Source organism: Cyanistes caeruleus, chromosome 11 (genome assembly GCF_971803275.1).
Source record: "Cyanistes caeruleus chromosome 11, bCyaCae1.hap1.1, whole genome shotgun sequence".
In the NCBI taxonomy this organism is placed as follows: Eukaryota; Metazoa; Chordata; class Aves; order Passeriformes; family Paridae; genus Cyanistes; species Cyanistes caeruleus.
Window position 1 is genome coordinate 20,623,312 of NC_141711.1, and position 21,226 is coordinate 20,644,537.

At 45.4% G+C, this 21,226-nt stretch overlaps 1 protein-coding gene and 1 long non-coding RNA gene across 2 annotated transcripts in view; one reads left to right on the forward strand and one right to left on the reverse strand.

The window, feature by feature from the left end:
• LOC147651091 (uncharacterized) lies at window positions 1–16,580 on the reverse strand. Its single transcript, XR_015275062.1, has 3 exons — window positions 15,422–16,580; window positions 8,578–8,818; window positions 1–4,054 (listed from the first exon to the last, which is right to left on the reverse strand). It is a non-coding gene; the product is annotated as an uncharacterized LOC147651091 (long non-coding RNA).
• Window positions 15,053–21,226, forward strand: part of LOC147651092 (TOG array regulator of axonemal microtubules protein 2-like) — a 16,544-nt gene continuing 10,370 nt past the window's right edge. Inside the window, exons 1-3 of the mRNA XM_086846366.1 lie at window positions 15,053–16,458; window positions 18,139–18,227; window positions 19,990–20,151. Coding sequence (XP_086702492.1) covers window positions 20,106–20,151 — 46 coding nt within the window. The 5' untranslated portion in view covers window positions 15,053–16,458; window positions 18,139–18,227; window positions 19,990–20,105. The remainder of the gene's footprint in view (window positions 16,459–18,138; window positions 18,228–19,989; window positions 20,152–21,226) is intronic.

Here is a 21,226-nt window from a genome sequence, read left to right on the forward strand (position 1 = left end):
ATAAATTATAAAAAGAATTTAATATAAACAAAAGACAATTAGGAGACAAAAGAAATAAAGCAAAGGGTTAAAACGGCCGGGTGCCCTGGTGGGTTGCCAGGAACACACCTGGTATCTCAGGAACACTCCTTTTATCCCATCCTTGCTGTGAGAGGTTAATGCATATTCAAGCATGTCCCCTCCCTGGTTCTACCTTCTTGGATCATGTTATTTTCTGCTGGTCAGCATAATTTTTGCTGGTCATCATTATTCTTGCTGGTCAGCATTATTTTTGGAGTTTTGGTTTCCTTTTTGCTGCAGATGGTCACTTGTTGATAACGGCCTGGGCCCCTCATCCTTCCCCTGAGGGCAGCTGGTCTTCATATCTTCCGCTGATAACAGTTTGGGTTCTATTGTTCTCCTGATCACAACTTGGGCCCCAGTGTCCTTGCTCTCTGAGGTTTCCTTGCCTTGTACCTAGGAAATTCTTTTAAACTTAAGACTTGTTAGCATAGCTAAAAAGTATTTAATATATATATTCATCTGCGAAAGCCAATATCACAATACAAATTTATAACAGTGAATTATGGCAGAATTAGCCCATGGCAGAATTACAAGACTGTAAGTACTATAAAATGAAATAATTTTTTACATTCTTCTGTCTTTCACAGACCGTTCAAACTTATGTTGGCTTGATGTGACCAACAGAAGAGTTTGGCTCTGCTTTTAATTCAAACAAGGAGCAGAGCTGGAACCTGTTGAAAAGAATCTCTTCCCTTCATAGTTTAAGCAAACTGCCAGGGTTCTTTTTTTCCAGCTCTGGGCTGGAATTTAAAATTATCCCAGCAACAAACACTCCTGTAAAGTAACTGATATAAATTAGGGATTTGGTGTGATTGCTCACTAACCCCTGAGCCCCTCTGAGCTGCAGCTCCCTGTTCTCTTTGCAGACAGAGGCTGGCTATGGATGACAGTCGTGCGTCTGGCCTGCTGCACAGCACATCCACACAGGAGCTAAGGGATCATCCTTGCACAGCCCATCCTGGAAGAAGAGAGTTCACTGATGAATCCGACACCGTTTTATGGCATGGCAGCAGAATAAAGGCTAGAATTGGTCCTGTTCCAAGCCCTTTACATTTTGCTGTGTGTAATGGAGACAGGAACTACGAGTTTCCTATTCATGCACAATTTGCTGTCTGAGAGCACACAGTCCTCAAGGTCACAGGGGCTTGCAGATCTGTGTCTGAGATGACTTTAAAACAGAACCAACCTTTATGTGCAACACCTGTGCTTCAGAACTTTACAATACAAATCACAAGCTGATTCCGACTGTTAAGTGGGAAAAAACTAAACCAAAGAACAAACCAAAACTCTGACCCCACAAAACAAACAAAGAAAAGAACCACTAAGAAAAAAACCCAGAACCAACACCAAAAGCCCCACAAATCCAGAAAAAGATAAAAATCAGGTGAAGGAGGCAGAGATCCAAGAGCAACAAATGGGCAGAGGAACTACAAAAAGACAGGTAATAAGAAGGGGCAGATAAGAAGTGGCTATGGCACCAAACTAGCCAGGGCATCTGAGATACTCTTCTCAAAAGCCTTCTGAAAACCATCTGACACAAAAATAAACAGAAAATAAATGATGATGTCTGTGATAATGGGGCTCTGCATGTTTAGCTGTAATCTATCCACTGTGTGTAAGTTCTGTTTCCTTATTAAGTCACATCATCTGGCAAGGCTGTTTTTCTGTCCAAAGAAAAAACACTGCAGTGGAAAGGAGGCCAGCTTGGAAAATACTAAAAGCAAGAGCTAAAAATAATATGTTGTTTGGTTGGTTTGCTGTTTCCTCACGGGTTTTTTATCTGTATTTGAAAGGAGCTCCTTGGATGTTTATGCAAGCAAGAAGTCCTTTGTAAAGGGCTGTCTTTGTAAAACACCTGCCACTTCTGTGATGCAAGACAGAAACAGCTTCCCTTGGGCTGCAGCTGTGTAATAAATTAATCTATGAGTAGAAATTCGTAAAGGTATAATTAAAATATATATGTGATTGCGATGTCATAAAAATATAACATATAATGGGAATAAGTCCTTCTCCGGATCTGGTCGTGATTCTCCTCCGAGAGGCAACAGATTGCAGCCAAGTACCCAGATAACAATCGCAAGCAGGCACATCAGCCCAGAAAGAATAGACAGGACACGGGCCATCGAACGAACAAAGGAACGGGCCCGGACGAGATATCACCGAGCCCGAGCATCTCCGCCCTGCCCACCTGTGCTGGAGAAATGGAAAAACTAGACAAAGGAAGAGGAGACAGCCGAGATAGCCATCGGCTCCAGGATGAGTCCCACCACTCCACCCTAATGGCCCGGACCAAAATGATATCAAAAAGACATCCTGGACCTCTTTACATATGAGGGGCCTCTGCCCAACGTCTATTGACCCTATTCTCCAGTGCCAAGAAATCTATTCTTCGAACAATCAAGAACCTCTTAACAAAGGGTGCCTGCTTGGAATTTGGCCTCGGGACACAAACTTCCTATAAAAACCCAGGCCAAGGGACTCTCAGGCATGGATTTGGGAGCACCTATACCTTGCCTATAGACCCTGTCCACCCAGCGCTGCGCTGCTTATTTTATTGTGGTTTTTTCTCGTTGTTCAAATTTATTATTGTTTGATAATAAATTTTCTCTTTTATATAACCCGAAATTGCCTTTGCATTTATAACAGCTGGAAGGCTTGAAAATGTGTTCCAGAAACTCGTGATATGACAGAGTCTGATGAACACAATTTAATGTCATGAACTGCAAGTGTAAGTTACCTGATAAAATAATCCGAGTATTTCTATGGCAAGCAGCAGGAAAGGGCTGTGCATTGGAATGACAGGAAACAGCCCCAGAGTGCATGATGGACAAGTTTCCCAGCCAGAGCAGACCAGAAGCACTGGGAGCACAAAGAGACACACCCAGGAGGCCCAGCAACTCCTTGCTGAGGGCCCATTTCATGCAAGGACTGGCAGTCAGAATATTAAATCAATTAAAAATAAAAGGGTGGGGGCAGGCAGCAGTGAGGTGGCCTCAGAGGTTCAGCTCTGCACTCTGCTTTTGTCACCAATATTCTCCTAGTTCCTGTGTTGGTTTTCCTAGAGCATTTGTAGCCAACAGAGCTTCCAGTCCCTTTGATCAAATCAGTCTTAAGAGCAGTTTGAGGCTGTGTCAGTCATTTGGATGTGAGCACTGACAGGGCTCCAGGCAACAAAAGAACATTAAGTGCAGGCCACCCCTACAGCTTTTCATATTAATGAGCACAAAGCCTTTATTTTTGCAAAAGGAGGGAGGGATGTTGGGGGCATTTTTGCACCATCAGGTCGAGGTACAAGGCTGCGGATCTACACCGCACTGTGGTAAGGAGAGGAACACAGGTGGGGACAATCCAGGCTGTTAGCAGTGCCCCCACCCCTTCATTAGGGACATCACAATTGCTTTTTGAGCTCCTAAAGCAGCTGGTGAACAGCTCTTCTTCTTTTCTCGCCCCCTGCACACTGACAGGCAAGTTGAACAGAAAATCTGCCCCTCCCTCTATAATCTCTGAGCACCAAAGCAAAGAACCAACAAAAAAAACCCAAAAAAACCAAAAAACAAAAAAAAAACCAAACCGAAAAGAAAAGATCACTTTGTGCCCAGGCAGATGTTTTTAAGAGCTTTCTAAGATAGACTAAGCCAGTGCTAACACCATTAATCTCAACAAATATTTTTACTTCCAAAAGTATTGTGCTGAATGAAGTGTCACACATTGTGTGCCTTGCACAAAGCATGGGCCGGCTGCTGCCATGCACAGGTGGGTGCCGGGTCAGACCCTTTACCTTCAGAACCAGCCCTGCCTTCCTGAGGGACAGAAATTCATCTGTCAGAATCCCTTGGAGCTTCTGGAGCTGCTCTTGGCTCACCTGTGGATAACTGGGCTTCTGTGGAGAACTTTGAGCTTGGTTCCAGCACATGGGGTCTGCAGAATCTAAGCAGCATCTTTGTGGGGCTGAGAGGAATGACGCATTTGCCTTTACAAACAAGCTGTGGGTCTGCTGAGGAATAAAAATTGGATATGGAAAGAGAAAAGAAACTGGTGAAAAACCATAAATTCTATAAGAATTAAAAATTAAGAGGGAGAGTTATACATTAGAGGGGAATCTTAGGTATCAGGCACTCTGGGAAGTCTGTACCTCTCAAGTACCTCAGCCAATGGGGAAAGAGAGAGGGATGTGTCACCAGGAAATTAGGATATAAAGGAGGCTGCATCCTCCAAAAATTGGAGAGAACCCAGGGGAATGCCCCATGGCCTGGCCCTTTATTCGAATAAAGTGAAAGGACTCCTCTGTCTCTGTTTTGGACATAAACCTCTGGTGTTTGTGGATTAATTTTCCTGACAAATGGTGGCTTTGTCCAGGATATTTGCACCATCCAGGGCGGTGGGCAGCGAGCGCAGCTGAAGGCGCCTCACCCAGTTTTGGTGGCCAGCTCCCCTTGGTGGTGGCCAGCACTGGGCGATCGATTGGGTTCCCGAGACTGTCCAGGAGACAGACGAGAGGTGGACCAGGGGGGTCCATGAAGAGTCCACAGGGAAGGACCACGGAAAATCTCACTGGTGAGTAAAATGGGATCTTTGGGGAGCAAACTTGAGAGTGCACCCATGGAGGGTTGCAAAGGTAAAGCTGGGAAGGGCCCCCAGCAAAAGGAATGACAGTCCCATAATAGCCCCCAAAAATCCCTTGGAGAGAATGCTGAGCTCTTGGGACAGATTGTGCATTCACCAGGAGGTAACTGGGGAGATAATGGTAAAATATTCTTATTTTATGTGGCCAGAATATAAATTGCCAAAGAGGCTTATATGGCCGCCTTATAAAACCAATGGAATTTGTTTGTGTCAAATTTTATGGAACTAGGTAGAGGAGAATTGGAAAAGATACACTGAAAGGAAATGTAGATTGATATGGTTTTGACAAGCAGAAGGAGAAATCTATGTGTCAAGAGAAAGAGGAGGAAGAGGAAAACAGTGAAGATTAGGATGTTTTTCAGCACCTTCCCCTGTCTTGTAAGCCAGTGTTGCCAGCTGCAGGTCCCCTGTATCCTCAGCTTCTGGAGCAAAGGGATCAGGGCAATGCTGTTCCTATGGTCCCACCTGCAACTAATAATGGTGTAGTGGGAGGGGAGCAGCATATCATACCACCCCCTAGAACTAGAAGAGGAGCTCAGTTTAGGACATTAGAAGCCCCCCAGACCCAAGAGACAGGGGTACACCAGATGCCACTCGGCCAAGTTCCTTTGGGAGGTCAGGGGGGAGGGTTTGGCTTTGTCATTGTAGCACTTAGCACCCAGGATATAAGTGGATTGAAAAAAGAATTACCCCCATATTAAGATGATCCCATAGGGGTAGGGAAATGATAGAAGATTTGGGCAATGCAGATTATACCGAGAAAGATTGAGATTTTCTTTTGGGGGTTTTGTTTGGGTCATCAGAGAAACAAACGATTTTGCAGAAAGCTGGGCAGCTGTGGGAAGATGAACATCCACAAGCAGTGGGGGGGTCTGGACCTAATGCACCTACAGTGGATGATGCCAAGCCCCAGGCAGAGCCCCAGTGGGACCCAAATAAACAGGCCAGTGTGGCTCACCTCTGCAATTAGCATGCTTACTTGATTAGGGCAATCAAATCAGCGGCTCCCAGAACTAACAACATAGCTAAGGCTATGTGGTTAGAACAAGAAAAACATGAAAGCCACTCTCATTGGTTAGAGAGGATTAGGGATGCCTTGCGGAAGCATGGGGGGATGGATCCTGAAGGACCAGCCTTTGACACATGACTGAAGGTACAATTTGTTACTAAGGCCTAACCTGATATAGGGAAAGTGTTACAGAAAGATCAAGAGTGGCAGAAGAAGCCTCTAGAGGAATTGGTTAAGAAAACCCAGCAAATATATGTAAGAAGGGATGAGGAAAAAGCAAAGGCTAAGGTGAAAATATTTGCAGACTTTTTGCAACCCCTAATGAATACACCACAGGGTTCAAGGGGTCCCCCGGGGCAGAGGGGACGGCGTTGGCCACAAGGAAGTGGCAGAGGCGTTCCCTCCTCGACAGGGAGAGCCGACCCAAACAGCGGCTGGGGAGGAACCAGTGTGCTGCCTGCAAGGCAGAAGGGCATTGGCAAAGGGAATGTCCACAGAAACAGCTGGATCCTCAGGAGGAGGAAGTCCAGAGGATCATGAAACTGGATTGTTAAGAGTGTCAGGAGCTCCCATGATATCAAGGACCCACCACTTTAGAGCCCTTGAGAATTTTTAACGTGGGTCTGGATCGAGAGGAGGTGTGTTCTGGTACACACACAAGGACATCTTGATCCACCTTAAATTTTATACCTAAGGGGCAGAAACTGCCAAAAAGATCATTGGTTATTCAAGGAATGAGTGGAAAGGATGAAGGAGTGCATTTTATTCTCCCTCTCTTAATAGATGTGGAGGACAGGTTTAAAATGCATGAATTCCTCTTTCTTCCTAATTGTGATTGTAATTTAAGAGGAAACGATTTGATGGCTAAAGTGAAAATGCAAATTAGGATTGTAAAAAATGACACGGAGTCCAACACTGTAATATCTTTGTGGAAAATGTCTGAAAAGGCTTATGCTAAAATAAACCTGGACGTGTGGTGAGACCCAAAGAAATACAGGAAACTTGACACAGAGCCTCTCCAAATGACTTTGAAGCAACCAGGACAAGTGGTGTCTAAAAAGCAATACCCTCTTTCAAGGGAGGGAAAGAAGGGGTTACAGCCTGTCATTGAGTCCCCGCTACAAGCAGGTCTTTTAGGGCCGTGTATGTCTCCCTACAACACCCCTATCCTGCTGGTTAAAGCACCAGCTAGAACCTACAAGATAGTGCAAGATTTAAAAATAATAAATGAAATTGTCAGATCAAGGCATGCCACAGTTCCAGATCCCCTCTACAATCCTGAACCAGATCCCTTCTTCACATCAGTATTATTCAGTCCTGGATTTGAAGGATGCTTTCTAGGGGAGTCCAATTGCAGAAGACAGTAAGGAGTATTTTGCCTGTGAGTGGGAACAAGAGGAAGGAAAGAAAATAGGGAAGCAACAATTGACATCGACAGTGCTCCTGCAGGGATATCCAGAGTCACCGGTTTTGTTTGGGAAAGCTTTGCAGAAAATATGAAAAGAGTTTACTCCAGCCTCAGGAGTTAGGTTGTTACAGTATGTGGATGATTTGCTTTTATCAGGGAAACAGGAAAAGGTAGTTGAAGAGGCTACTGTAAAGCTGCTTAATTTTCTTGCTAAAAAAAGACTTGAGTGTCCAAAAAAAAAGGACAGTTAGTAGAAAAAAAGGTCAAATGTTGAGGACGTATTCTGACTGGAATGTTAAATGTATTGATCCAGAAAGAATACAAGAGATTTTACTGGTACCATTAGCCCAGCCGAAAAAAGAGTTACAGCAGTTTTTAGAGTTATTGGGGTAGTGCAGAGTATAGACTGAAGATTTTTCTGTTGTGGCCAGACCTTTATATTTCTTTTTAACCCAAGACAATCCTAATGTCATCCTATGGACACCAGAAGGAGAGCAAAGCTTTAGAGAATTAAAATACAAATTGGTTAATGCTGCAGTCTCAGCCCTTCCTGACTCAGAAAAAGAATTTGAACTATATGTGAACGTAAAACAGGGTGATGCTAAAAGAATTTTGGTGCAAGAGCATGGGGGAACACGGAGGCCTGTTGCCTATTTTCCCAAGCCCTTAGAGCCGGTGGCCAGAGGCTGGCCCCTTCGTCTGCAAAACTGTGCAGCCACAGCTCTGATCATGGCTAGAGCCTGAAAGCTGACAAGGGGGAAGGTATCTGATTGTTAAAGTTTCACATCAGATTAAAGCTTTGTTAACTAAGAGACCCTCTAAGTAGATGACCAGTGCTCAGTTTTTCCAGTATGAGTCTTGTTTAATGGAACCAGAGGATTTAGAATTTAAAATTAGGAAAAGGTTTAACCCAGCCTCCTGTTTGAACAGCCCTGAAGAGGGGGGACAGGAAGAAACCCATGACTGCATTCAGGTAGTAAATCTCCAGATGCAAATGAGAGAAGATTTATGAGATAGTCCCTGGCCTGAGGGAGAAAATGTGTTTATAAATGAGTCTTCAAGAGTGCTAGAAGAGAAATTATTTACAAGATATTCTATCGTCAATAGAAAGCAATTAAGAAAAAAAGGAGGCGGTTACTGCCCACCTGGTCAGCTCAGACAGCAGAACTGTGTGGGCTTGTGAGAGCCTGTGAATTATATCAGGATGTAGAGAATATTTTAACAGAAGGTGGGCATGATATTTTAGTAAAAGCCTGTCTGCACAAACCAGCCTTTGGTATAAGTTGCAATATTAAAGGCTAATGTCCTTGAAACTTTCCTGAAGCAGAGAGAATGAAGAAAAACAATATCCTTGTGTCTAAGAGAAAAAATGTAAACCTGTGTGTATAAGCCAATGGTAACATGCTTAGCCCGCGGACCCTGTAAAACCCTATAAGAGTGTGCTAAAGATAGAAATAAACGATGCTTGCCATACTTCTGTGAAGACTGGTGAATAGTCTGAGCTGTTTCTCAATATCTGGCGCTCCGAACAGGGACCCTGCGGGCAGGGGGCTTCGGCAGGTCGGTGTGCGGAGAGACTCAGTTACGGACCATGGCTGGTGGAGCGGATCCGTGTGCGGAGAGACGCGGTCTCGGATCGGTACCGGGTAGGCTCGCCCGTGTGCGGGGAGACACTTTTAGCACCACAATCTTACCTAAGTTCCAACTTTACTACCCTGCAAGAAGAGAAACCTGATTTAAAATGGTTTCCACCTGAACCAGGGGGACATGGGGGAAAGCACTGAAGTGTGCACAGAGAACAAAGGCACCCCCAGGGCAGAGGCAGTGCAGAAGAAGCTCCAAGGCCACGCTGGACAAATATCAGCAATTATGGAAACAGTTGAAACAAAAACAGGTGGCTCAGACAGCTTCAAAGAGAGACAAAATAGCCAAAAAATCGCTAACTATATGGTATCTAGTTTGAAGTTCATCACTGTAATTAAAAGTTGATAAGCTGCAATGGTCACCATTGTTACCACCTGGCCCTGAGAGGCTTTTCATGTAACATCGCCTGGTGCCCTTTTTCCTCTATCTGTGAACAACGCGAGAAATATTGAGAGAAAGAACTGCATTTGTTAAAGTTAACTTTGTGAGGTTTTTTCTTTCTCTCTGTTTTTCCTCTCTGCGAGAGTATGTGGGGGATGATGGAGACATTACTCAGACCTTCTAGAGATAACAGCAGCAGAGCAGCAGCAGAGCGGGAAGTTCACCCCCCTGCTACCTCTCTAAGAAAAAGCACCGGGACAGTATCCAGTTTGTTAAAAAGTCATGAATCATTGGGTTTTTAAAATGTTTCTGTATACCCTGTTAGAGTGAATTTTGTGTTTTAAGTAATTATGAGTTAATGCAGTTGCAGTTTTTTGGAGAAAAGTATTGTGATTCTTTGAAAGTTTAAAAAGCCCCTTGTTTAAAAAGTGTTTAAGGTGAATATTACCAGAAGTAAAAGTTACCTTGCAATAATTAGTTTTAAAACCTAATGTTAAAATATTGAATGATTTAGAGCTCCTAGGAAAACAACCTTCCAATTAAAGTTATCTACAAAAGAGATTTATGGTTTCAAAAATAATTAGCGAGGAGAACTTTACTGTAAAAGACAAAGTGAAGTTAAGCATATATTACACATTTGTTTGTTTTTTTCCACAACTTTAATAAGATAATTTCAATGTGAATGTTTTTTGTTATAAAAACACGCGTAACATGTAAATATATATTCCAATTTGGACTTCAGATTGTAATTAAGAATTGGACTTGATGTTTCTGAAAAGTGCTACAAAAGCTGAATGGCAACTTGCCAAATCATGTGTTGCTGTGGTTTTTCTTTAGTAAAAGTGCACTTTAAAATCCTAACCGATTTAAGCATATACTAGGCAAATTCCTTTTATGAATAAGTATTTTAGCAACATTTGTAATTATTGTGAGTTATTATTAGAGCAAATTGACATAGAATTCTTGTGTATTTCTTATATTTTTCTAATCATTGTAGTGAATCCATGCTACTGTTATATTGTGTCTAAAAAGTATATGCCAAATTTTCAGCTGCCTTTTCATAATAATAGAGGAAGATTAAGTTACGCTTTTATTTGATATAGATTAAGTATTAATAGAATAAAGCAAAACTAACTTTTATTATGTTTAAGTTTGAATGTTTTTAAGTTAAGTTTTATAAATTTGATTTTCTTTTAATGTTTTGTTATTTCCTTTTGTTATAACTAATTTTCATCATGTTTAAATATGGTTCAATTTGAATTGTTCTATGTTTGGTTAAACATATTTGTTTAAACTGTAAAGGATAGTTATTTCTTTTAGAGAGATGGAGATGACTACAACTAAAACAGCTGTGATAGAACACTGATGAACCTGCTTGTGGATAAAAGTGAATGCAGTCTGTGACACCCTTGATTTCATTGGGAGTTCTTTTGTTTGTTGCAATCACTGCAGTTTTTGTTTTTTATAGCTTTCTTATTTTTCAGTGTTTCCAGAATTCCAAGAAAATGTACCATTGCTGAGAGTCAGCTGCCATGGGAGAGGCTTCAGATTAAACCAACTGCTGAATGGTTGAATTGGTCTGGTACCTGAGGCTTCTGATCATTTGCTTTGTACAAATGCATTTTAACAGTTTGCTGTGCTGTAAGCATCTCATAGCTGCTACTATTGAGAACCTTGTTTTAGAAATGAGTTTAGAGGCATCTTTCCAGTTTAAAGCCAGGCCCTGGCCAAGCCTTGACTTTATCTGGACAGAATGTTTGCCAACAGATCCAGATGTTTTCTGCACCAAATCACTATTTGAGTCACTTTTTGACTCAGCAATTTGACCCTATTAATATGACAGCTGGATCAATTTTGAAGTGAGCTTGGAGAATCATTTCTGGAGGTGGTTGTCCAATCCTTCACTGATTTCTTTTGTTTGTTTGCAGACCCCATGATGCTGGTGCAGTATTTTATTGGTTAGTGGTAGTTTGATATTATATATGTTATTAATAATGTTTATGATTTATTTGATTTTTAACTGCTATGGCTTTTTATTTATTGTGTATATGGTTTTATGTTAATGTTGATGTGTATGACAGAAGTACATCTCATTTTATTATTTTTTAAAAAAAAAAACCAAAACGGGGGGAATTGATGCCCTAGAAGCATTTGATTAGTGTAATATGTACATTAGAAATTTGGACCACAATAATGAAATATTTATATTGAAAGTTTAGAAAGATCATATAACTTAAATTTCCAATTGGGTGAACCATAGCTAAGCCAAAATGCTTCATTAACTTCAAGGGGAGAAGAGTCTGTGTTTTGTTGGCAGGTTCAAAGAGGTCACCTGTCCATCTGACCAGACTGTCTGCCTCTGAACACATGAGATCCAGTAAACAGAGAAGTCACCACACAGCCTTGGTACTCCAGACAAGATCAAAAGTGGAGCTGTCAGGACACAGTTGTGTCTGAACACTACACAGACAGTTTGCTAACAGAAATTTTGTGTTGTTCTCATGATGTTGTGTCTCTACCAATTTTTCAGTTATTCTCTGTTTTAAGATTTAGAAGAATGTGAAGAACAAGCTGAACATCGATGCCCTCAGTCAGTCACCGATCAGCTGCCAGTTGACATCACAGGAGCAGCGGACATTCCAAGACTGAATCACGTTAAATCATTGTTTGTGAGAAGAGTTTTATAGAAGATCTAGAAGAGTGTAGAGACTCTATCTAACTGTATATAAAGCAAATTGTAATTGTATTTGACCCTTTCAGCAAATTGCTTTCACGCTTAGATTGCATAAATACCAGAGCACGTGTGTTAAAAGGGGTTAGATAACAGTTTAAGATAAAGAATGTAGCTTGTGTGATAATTGTTATTTGTAGGTTATTGATAACTTTAGAAAAGATATTAGTATGAAGTATAAGTATTCCCCCTTCAAGAGTTAATATAAGCATATTTGAAAGTTCATTTCACATTAATGCCTTAATTGTGAGTCTGCAGGCATGGTGTCATTTGCATGGAACACACTGCTTATGGTAATTGTGCTGTGTATAGTCCCAGCTGTCTGCTGATATCCAAAAGTGACAGAACATTTGGGTCACTCTAGCACACTTGAGTGGCCAAAAAATCGATGTGTTTTAGCCTAGCCACACCTGGAGATCCTTTTCACACCTGTCTCATAGGAGTCCCTGAATGGGATACTCAAGTATTTAAACGTTTAGTTTACAATGAAATTCGATTGAATCAATTGGCAATGTTATGAGAGTGCAATCGCACTGTTGGCTTCACATTAAGACAACTTGAAGCCTGCTGGCAAACAAAAATTATCAAAGTTCTCAATGTTACCATAGAGCCCCCAGAAGAATTGGACTTGTTAGGTTCCACCAATACCTCAGGTGGATGAATAATGTTTGAATCCCCAACAGAAAGCCACTCCAACAAAGTAATGCAACACTGAGCTCCAGTTAACCCTATAGTTGATCTTGTTACTAACACTGAAAGTAAAGCTTTTATTCACGGTGCAATCTCACAGGACAATTACCAAAGCGATTACCTAGTTCAATATTCCTAATCTGTGGAGATAGAGCATGGAATGGAATTCCTGCTAGTCCACATGGAGGACCCTGTTATCTTGGGAAACTTACATTGTTCCATCCAAGCTTGCATCAATTGCTGAATGTAGCTGGTAAAATAAAAAACATCAAACAGTCAAAGCGAAGCCTGAATGAATTACAATGTAATGATGTTAGAGACCCAGACTTTTGGAATCGTGGTATAATATGGGCAACCTCCTTCTTTACTCCAGGAGCAGCTGCTGCTAAAATCTTGTCAACTCTAGAAAGGCTCGCTTATCAGACTAGAAAAGAATTCTACTAAACATCCACAATGTTAAGTGAACTTTCAGCCGATGTGAGTAGTGTACATCATGCAGTATTGCAAAATACTTGCAATATTGCAACTACAACAGCTACAGGATGGGTTACATGCCCTGAAAGAAGATAGTGACCCCATTGGAAGTTGGTTTGCCAGCTGGGGCATCACTGGATGGTTGTGGCCTCTTGTGCTAGAAGAGGGATGGATTTTACTTATAATGTAATTGGGATGGTGGTTTTAAGTTGTATGTTATCCTGTCTTCATAGAAGTGTAATGTAACTTTTCTTTAAAAACTCCTTTCTCTGTTTCTCTGTTTCTGCTGTATCTCTTCTGTATTTTTCTGTCTCTTCCCAGATTTCTCAGCCTCCTTTGGACTGAATTCTTTTGGGATTCTCCCTCGTGGGGAGCCCTGCTTATCTCAGTTCTTCTGATTTGAAGAAAACTCTGGAGCTCATAAGAATCTCGTTTCTCATGTTTATTAAAAGGTCATCACAAAACTTAACAGGTCTCTCCAGGCTGGCTACACAAGGCTAATCTTTGCAATCTGGTACATTTCTTTCTTCTGATGGTACAAACAAGGCCTTGTGGCACACTTTGTGTCTGATGCACAAAATGGCCCTGAACTACGTAGTTCTTTAATCTTTATACCTATTGTTACCTAATTAACAATAGACACGTATATTATTTTTCTTAATGACCCAAAGACCCATCACCTGTGTGCAGCACTGTGGCATTTTCTGTCCAATCACTTACTATTACCCAAAAACCTCTAGGAGAAGAACATGAAGAAGAAAGAGGAAGGGACAAGAGACAACACTCTAAATCCTCCATCTTGTCTCCTGTTCTCTAAACTAACTTTTTCACCCAGTGATTTAAAAAAACTTTCTAATCTACACACACTTTTAGCTTTTATTATCTACCTTTAACATTTGTTCTCATATATCACCATGAAAACATGCTCATGAATTTCATGTTATATGAAATTCAGTGTTTTTCTGGATCTTATAACTAAGTATCAGAAACAAGGGCACACACTCTGTATTCCAGACTCCAACAGGTTCTGATCACTCAGAGCAACCAGAGGTTTTTCAGGAAGCAGAAAGCCTTTATTTTGGGTTTTTCAACCCTTTTTTAAGGTGTTCCAATACAGGTTATCTTGACTGGTAGAAAGAACAAGACCTCCCTCATCCCACTGGTTGGATAAGAGAAAAACACTCTCAGGACATCTGTGTCTTGTTTTGGGAAAGCAAACCTTACTCTCACTGACACTCCTTGAGAGAGAAAATGTTCTCCAAAGACTTTCCCTTGGAAACAATCAGCCCCTGAGAGCTTGAATGTCTCTCAGGTTCAGAAAATCATGTCCACAGTCAGGCTGTGTCCCTGGTGTTGTTCTTGATGGTTCCTTCTTTTCCTGGGCACTCCAGTGGAGGAGGTGCAGGCCCAGGTGATGCCACTGAAGGAAATGTGCCCTCAGCCCAGGGACGCTCAGCTTGGACTCCCCCAGCCCCTCGGGGCCCCACCGCTGGTCACAGCAGCCCCTGCCTGGCTCCTGCCTGCCCACACCATGGTCAGCCCTGGCAGCTCCTGGACATGGAGCTCAGCCAGGGCTGGTGCTGTGTGGGCTTTGCTGGTGCTACCAGCCGGACACTGGGCTAACAGCTCCATCTCTTTATTGGAACGGATGAAGGGGCCATCACCTACACTGGCAGATGGGCTCACCTTCAGTGCTGTTTAGAAGGCAGGGCCAGGGGGCTCAGGGACACAGGAAGGGCCATGTTGGTCTCAGGTGGGGCTGGAGGGTGCTGGGCTGGGCCTGGGGTCTCTACAAGAACTAAGGATTGGGCTAGGCTGGGGCAGAGGAAGACCAAAAAAGGGACTGAAGGGACCTTGGGGATACCCATGGGGAGAAGAGTTGGCCGTGGGATCTACAGGGTTATAGGAGGATTCCTCCTGTTCTGGGATGGCTGCTCTGGGATCCTCTTCTCAGAGCTCTTGAGAGAGCTGCCCTGCCCCTCATTACTGAAGAGGAGCTGCTCAAGCTGTTGGGGTGTTTAGTGCAGCCACTGTCCTTCAAATGCTGTCCAGAAGTGCTCCTGTGGAGAGAGGAGGTGGCTGAGGCCTCCAGCTGCCGCTGGCACACAGAGACCCTCCTGCACAGCAGGGCCCAGAGCGGCCAAGGCTCCCCAGCACGGCTGCAGCTGCTGGCACAGCTTGGCCCAGCTGCAGAGCTGCCCCTCAAGGCCCCGGCGAGCAGGGGATGGCTCTGGGCAGGGTCCCTGGCCAGGAGCAGGCCCCAGAACGCCTCTGCCTTTCAAGGGCAATCTCGTTCCCGCTCTTCTTCCACCCTTCCTCAGTCTCACTGAGAATGTTTCCTGTCTACAATAGACTTTCAAAAGAAGCTGTTTGAGGGAAAAATGAACAAAACACTCACCGTTTTCTCTTCCAGGCATAGCAGATTCCAAAGCAGAACAACATGAAGATAAGTTCCAAACAAAGCACGCCTGCTATTATCCCTAGCCAACAGAGTGTTCCCTGACAGAAAGCCCTTTCAATGCCCTGGGAATCAGGAACATGAGTTGTGGTGCTGGCTCCATCTACGGAAGCAATGGGCAGTGTGAGCCCGTGCTGTGCTCTGCTGCTGAGCTGGCAGCATGCTGGATACGGCCAGGACGTTCTCTGTTTGCCCCAGAGCTGGGGTCTGCAGGCACCTTGCTGCCCCTTGGCACAGGCTGTGCCACCCAACAGAGCCCAGAAGGCCGGGAGCAGAGCCCAGGGACAGCGCAGCCGCTTGGGCAGTGGCTCCTTCCAGGGACTCAGGCCAAAGCCATCCCTGAGCAGCCAGAGCCACCCCTGACCCTCCCTGCTCTGTGATAGCTCCCCCAGCCCAAGGGGACAGAGCCAGGCCCTGTCAGGAGCCAGTGCAGGCCCTGCCCAGTTGGGAGCCAGAGCTGGCTGTGGCCCTGGGCTCTCAGCAGGGCTCCCACTCCCTGCTCCTGTGCCTTGGGCCTCTGGGCGCTCAGGGCCAGCTCTGGGAGCAGCTGCAGAGGGAGTGATGTTGGTGCATGAGTCCCATTTCCCAGGGGCTGGGAATGAGCTCCGGAGGCCTCGGAGCTGAGGCACCTCCAGCTTTGGCTGCCGCCGCACTGTGCAAGGGCCGGCCCTGGGGGGAGAGCTGCTGGCACACAGCCCCGCCGAGGGCTGAGCCCAGAACAGCAATTACCTCCTGTGTCTGGGCCTGTGCCTGGCATCGCCTTCTTTCATGCAGCAGAGTCTGGCACAGAATCTCTGCTTCCTTCAGGAATGGTTTCCTGCTGCACAGGCTCTCGTTTCATTCCTGGAGAATGGAAGAGGGAGAGCTGGATCAGATGGGGCTGTTCCTCATTGTGGAGGTGCCATCTTCAGGAGGCAATATTTGTGAAAGGCATGGATAAGGATCAGCAAACATGCAGGATTTCAGGATTGTCCCAGGTTGGTCCCTTCTCCAAACAGTCCCAAGACCTGATCTAGCTGGAGACTGAGAAATTGCAGGGGATCTCAGCGTGTGCATGGCCTGTGCTGCAGTTTGGGCTCCCTGTCAGCTGATGCCAAATGCCTTCCTGCAGAGGCTGGGGAGAAGCTGCAGCCAGGCCAGGCTGGGAGACAGCCCTGCAGGCTGTGAAAGCATCAGCGGGGCCCAGGAGCCCCGGCAGAGGCAGCAGAGCAGCGCTGCCCCCAGGGTCACTGCCAGGGAGGACAAGGTGAAGGCTGAGCACGGCTCAACCTCACGCAGAGCTAAGGTGGGATCTGGGCTGCTCTCTGGCAGGAGGAAGGGTCTTGTGCCAGCCCAGAGAGCCTGTGCTCATCCCCAGGGAACAGTTCTGCCCTGCATGTGCCCCCTGCAATGAGCTGTGCTGCTGCCAGTGCCCCGTGTAGCTGTAGGGCTGCTCAGCTGTGGGGCAGGGACAGGAGCAGGAGGCTGCATGTGCAGCTGAGCCATGGCTGCAAAGCCCAGGGCTCTGGGCTCCCTGCTGTCCCAGGCCAGCCCAGAGGCCAGGGGGTTCCTGTGGTAGCTCTGTGCAAGTGGGACAGGGTTTTCCCCCTGGCTCACTTCAAGTGGCTGCTGGCAGGAGCATGTTTCCCTGTGCAGCTATTTAGAAGTTTGCAGGAAGTCTGTCCCATGAAATATGGAGCTCCAGATGTTTTAGGTTTGCATTGTGGCCTCTGTTACATTTTGTGTGTCCATTTTGCAGACATGAATGACTGCAGTGGTCCCAAGGAGGTTACCCTGGCGTCAGAAGTTTCCCTGCCAACTTCCCAGATGCTCTTACCTTCCAAGGCCTTGCCTTCCATCTAGAATTGCCTTTTTCCCTCAAAGGATTTATCTAACTCTCCTTTATTTTTAAGCTGACCATTCTGCAGGGGTAAAAAATCCTGATTTAAAACACTGGCTATTTTCTGCTTTGCTGCCACTTGATTTTAGCCTCTGTGAAGTTGTTGTATAGAATGAGTAGTTCTCTGAATTTTTACAGCTCTGTTGGATAGTATTTCAGAATGAGCTGCATTATTCTACTTGCATTAAGAAAATCAGCTTTTAGTCAGTCTGTCCCAAAAGTGGCCCAATCTCATACAGTTTTGAATGAAAATCCTTGGGGAAGGCAAATTATCTAGTGTCAAGAACAGAGTTCATGTTTAGGTACCACTCCTGCACTCCTAAGCTTTTCTTTCAATCTCCTCTAAAATACTCCAGCAAAGAGAAGAAAGTGTTGATTTAAATGCCCACAGGTATTAGAACCAGGGATTTCTTTTAGAAACCCGAAGGAAGATGTTTACTAAAATCAGCATAAGGGCAGATAAGAATCTCTGCCAAGAGCAATCTCCATCTCTGCCCTTCTCTTTCAAACACCGAGGCTCTCCAGCATCCAGGGGCTGAGGCCTTCATCATGCAGCAGGTTTCAGTCTGCTGGCCAACAGAGTAATGTCCTGTCTGCTGCCAGTAGCACATCCACTGGGAGAGGGTCCAGGCATATGTACCTTGCTGCTCTCTTACACAATCTCTGTGTCTTATGAGAGCTCTGCAGTCTGGAACCTGTCTTGCCTGTTGCCCACATGACGTTTTTGAGGGCTTGAAGTCTGCCAGAGGTTTACACGAACCTTTGCTTCCATTACCAGGCCTCCCACTGAGCCAAGCCAAGGAGAAGGATTATCCCAGCAGAACTGGTCTTAGGAGTGACAAAGACCTGAGGGATGGCTTTGGAAAGGTAAGGGATAAAGACATAGATGAGCAGACTTCCTTCAGGGTCCTTCAGAGTCCTTCAGAATCCCTCAGAGCTGAGTCCTTCAGAAGCCAGGAAGTGAGAAACAGCTGCCATTCCAGGCCATGAGTGTTAAGCAAGAGCAGTTACCCCTCCTTGCTGCGTATTGCACGTGGTTTTTATTCTGCTGCCATGGCCTGTAGGAACTGAACTGCCTGCTCACTGGGCATGTGAGCTCTTCATCTGTCTTGGAGCACTCTGATGACTTTTGTGCTTCAAGCAGGGCTTCCTGTCATAGGTTGCAGTTGGAGCAGTGTAAGGTTGTGGTCCTAAAGTCTTCCACCTCCCTGTGTGTAATTGCCAAGGTGAGGACAGGAGACATGCTTGTGAAACTATTGGAATGAATATGGAGCTGCATTAAAGGCTGTGGCACTCTATGGACCCTGTGCTCCTGATGAGATGTTGTGTCTGGTTTGGGTGTCTCTGCTTACATCTGTGATGTATTTCCATTGCAATTAGACCTAGTTGCAATGCATTGTGCAAGTTGGCTCAAAAGAACTTAGAGTGGAAGGTTGAGGAGCTTATTGAGGAAGAAGTGAAGAAAAGGACACAAAGGAAAACATCCTTGCAGCTGCCTGCACAGACAGTTGACAGTGGGAATGCAGAAGAAGCAAGTAGGTGGTGGCTACACTTGTAGTCTTTTTTGACCACTTGCTTGCCCTTTGCACGGTGCTGCAATCAGACAGGGGGGCTGCTCTGATTGCATCTGAGTGGAAGCTTGAAGAGGAGTTCTTTCTTCTCCCCCAAGAAATATACAGAAGCCCATAGCCTCACTGAGTCAAAAACAGAATATCAGTTTCCCACCTTCACCTCCAAAGCCTTTCAGAGTAGAAAATTTTGTCTTGCAAAGTTGACTGAGGCTTCAGACTCTCTCCTGGAGAGCAGCCTCCAGGGAAGGGGAGTCCAAAAGAATGCTCTTCAGCCATGGTGGAACCGAGAAGAAACAAAATTCAACTGCTTCTAATGGAAACACCAGAGATCCTCCTCCTGCCACAGCCTGCAGAGGAGCTGGCACTGTAGAGCTGTGCTGAAGCCCCAAGCCAGTGCTTCTGCTGTAGCCCCAGGAGCCAGCAGTGTTCCTGACTGAATCCTGGCTGAGGGGCTCTGACTGCAGTGCTGTGTGCGCTGCCCCCAGGGTGGCAGCAGGGACCTTAGGAGGCAGCACTCAGCCCCAGGGCATCACGCAAGGCTATCTGCACTTTCATTTGGTAACTTCCCCAGCCAGCCTCTGAAACAGGAAAACAAAAGCAAAGCAATACCGGGTTTTCCCTGTTTATTAGGGGAAGCATCACTGCAATTTGGTTTTAAACTAGAAGAGGGTAGATTCAGATTAGATACTAGGGGGAATGTTTTTATAATGAAGGGGATGAAGCACTGGAAGGGTTTGCTCAGAGAAGCTGTTGTTGATCCAACCTTGAAAGTGTTCAAAGCCAATTTACATGGGGCTCTGAGGAATCTCATCTAGATGAAGATGTCCCTGCTGACAGGGGTTGGACTAGATGGTGCTTAAAGGTGCCTTCCAACTCAAACTCTTCTAGGATTCTGGGATTCTGGGATCACTGTCCCATGTTAGTGTGCCAGTGTTATACTTGAAGTTCTTTGGGATAACAAAGAGATGTTACCCAACTCCAGCAAGTTTTCTGGCCCTTTCCATCCTCACCCTGTGCAGCAGCCTTCACTTACAAGCTCCTCTTTGGTCTCCCCACAGGCTTTAGCCGACTGCCTATCAATGGCACAGCTTCCAGTGTGCAGAGAAAACACCCTGGTAGTGCCTTGAAGAAGAAGGTCTTGAGGAAGCAGGACAATGTGCCCGTACTGCCCAATATGCCCATCATCCATGGGGATGGCAGCTTCCCACAAAATTCCTCAGGTAAGCCTGCTCCGAGGCAGCTTCTTCCCACACAGGTTTTTCCTGCCCCAAGAAGCCCAAACTGCCACCTGCCTCACCCAGCAGGGTCCCTAGCCTGTCCTGAGAATGAACAGCAAATGTACTTTTGAGTCACTCCAGCTCTGCAGTAGTGGAGCAGCTGGTTCTTAGAGATCCATTGGAAAGTGGAGCTGAATAAAGTAGTGGTGAAGGCCTAAGCTCTGGCTTTTGCCCCACCTGATAGTCCAAACTACAGCACTGGTGCCAGGAGGCAGCTGTAACTGCAGGGATGTGGTGTGGGGCAGTGTGCCAGGGTGTGCTCACTGGGCACCCACGAGTACCACCACGATCAGTTGTCCACTCACCATCTCGGCCCTCTGCCCGTGCTGCTGTCCAGCTCTGCAGCCAGATTTCTGCTATCCCAGCAAGGGCTGTCTCTGCATGGCAGTCAGCCCTTGGTGCAGTCGTGCTGCTGCTCCCAGAAGTGCCCAGTGGCTCCTCACTGCTGCCATCCCACGGCCTGCAATGCCAAGAGGGAACAAGCAGTGCCTCCTGTGTCCCCCCAGCCAAGTACAGTGGCCGTATGTAGCAGGTGACAGCCGGGCGGGGCTGCCTGGTGCTCCCAGGCTGTTTGCTGCCTGCAGTAAATACCCAGCAGATAGTCCCAGTGGCTCTTGTCTCTCCCTTGTGGGTAGAGTGCCTGTGCTATCATTCCAAGTAGGGAGAAATGAAAAAGAAAGGAGCTAGGATTGATACTTGGAATGCTCCTTTCTAGAGGTGCTACTTCCATGTTCAGAATTGACCAGAACTAGCGTGACGTGGCTCTCCATTGATAGTGAACCTAGATGTGTATGTCTGCACACTTCTGCAGTGACATCACTGATGTCAGTGTCTGGGGTACATCAGTGACATCCACATTAGCTCCTGGCTGAATATTTTAGATGTTATGGTATACTTTGTGAGAACAGGCAAGGTAGCACATAAACCCTGGAGAGTCTAGAGCAGTTCATCTGGGTTCTGTGCAATGTTTATACTCCATCATTGTAGACAGCTCAGATGTTTTCATCCACACATTAGT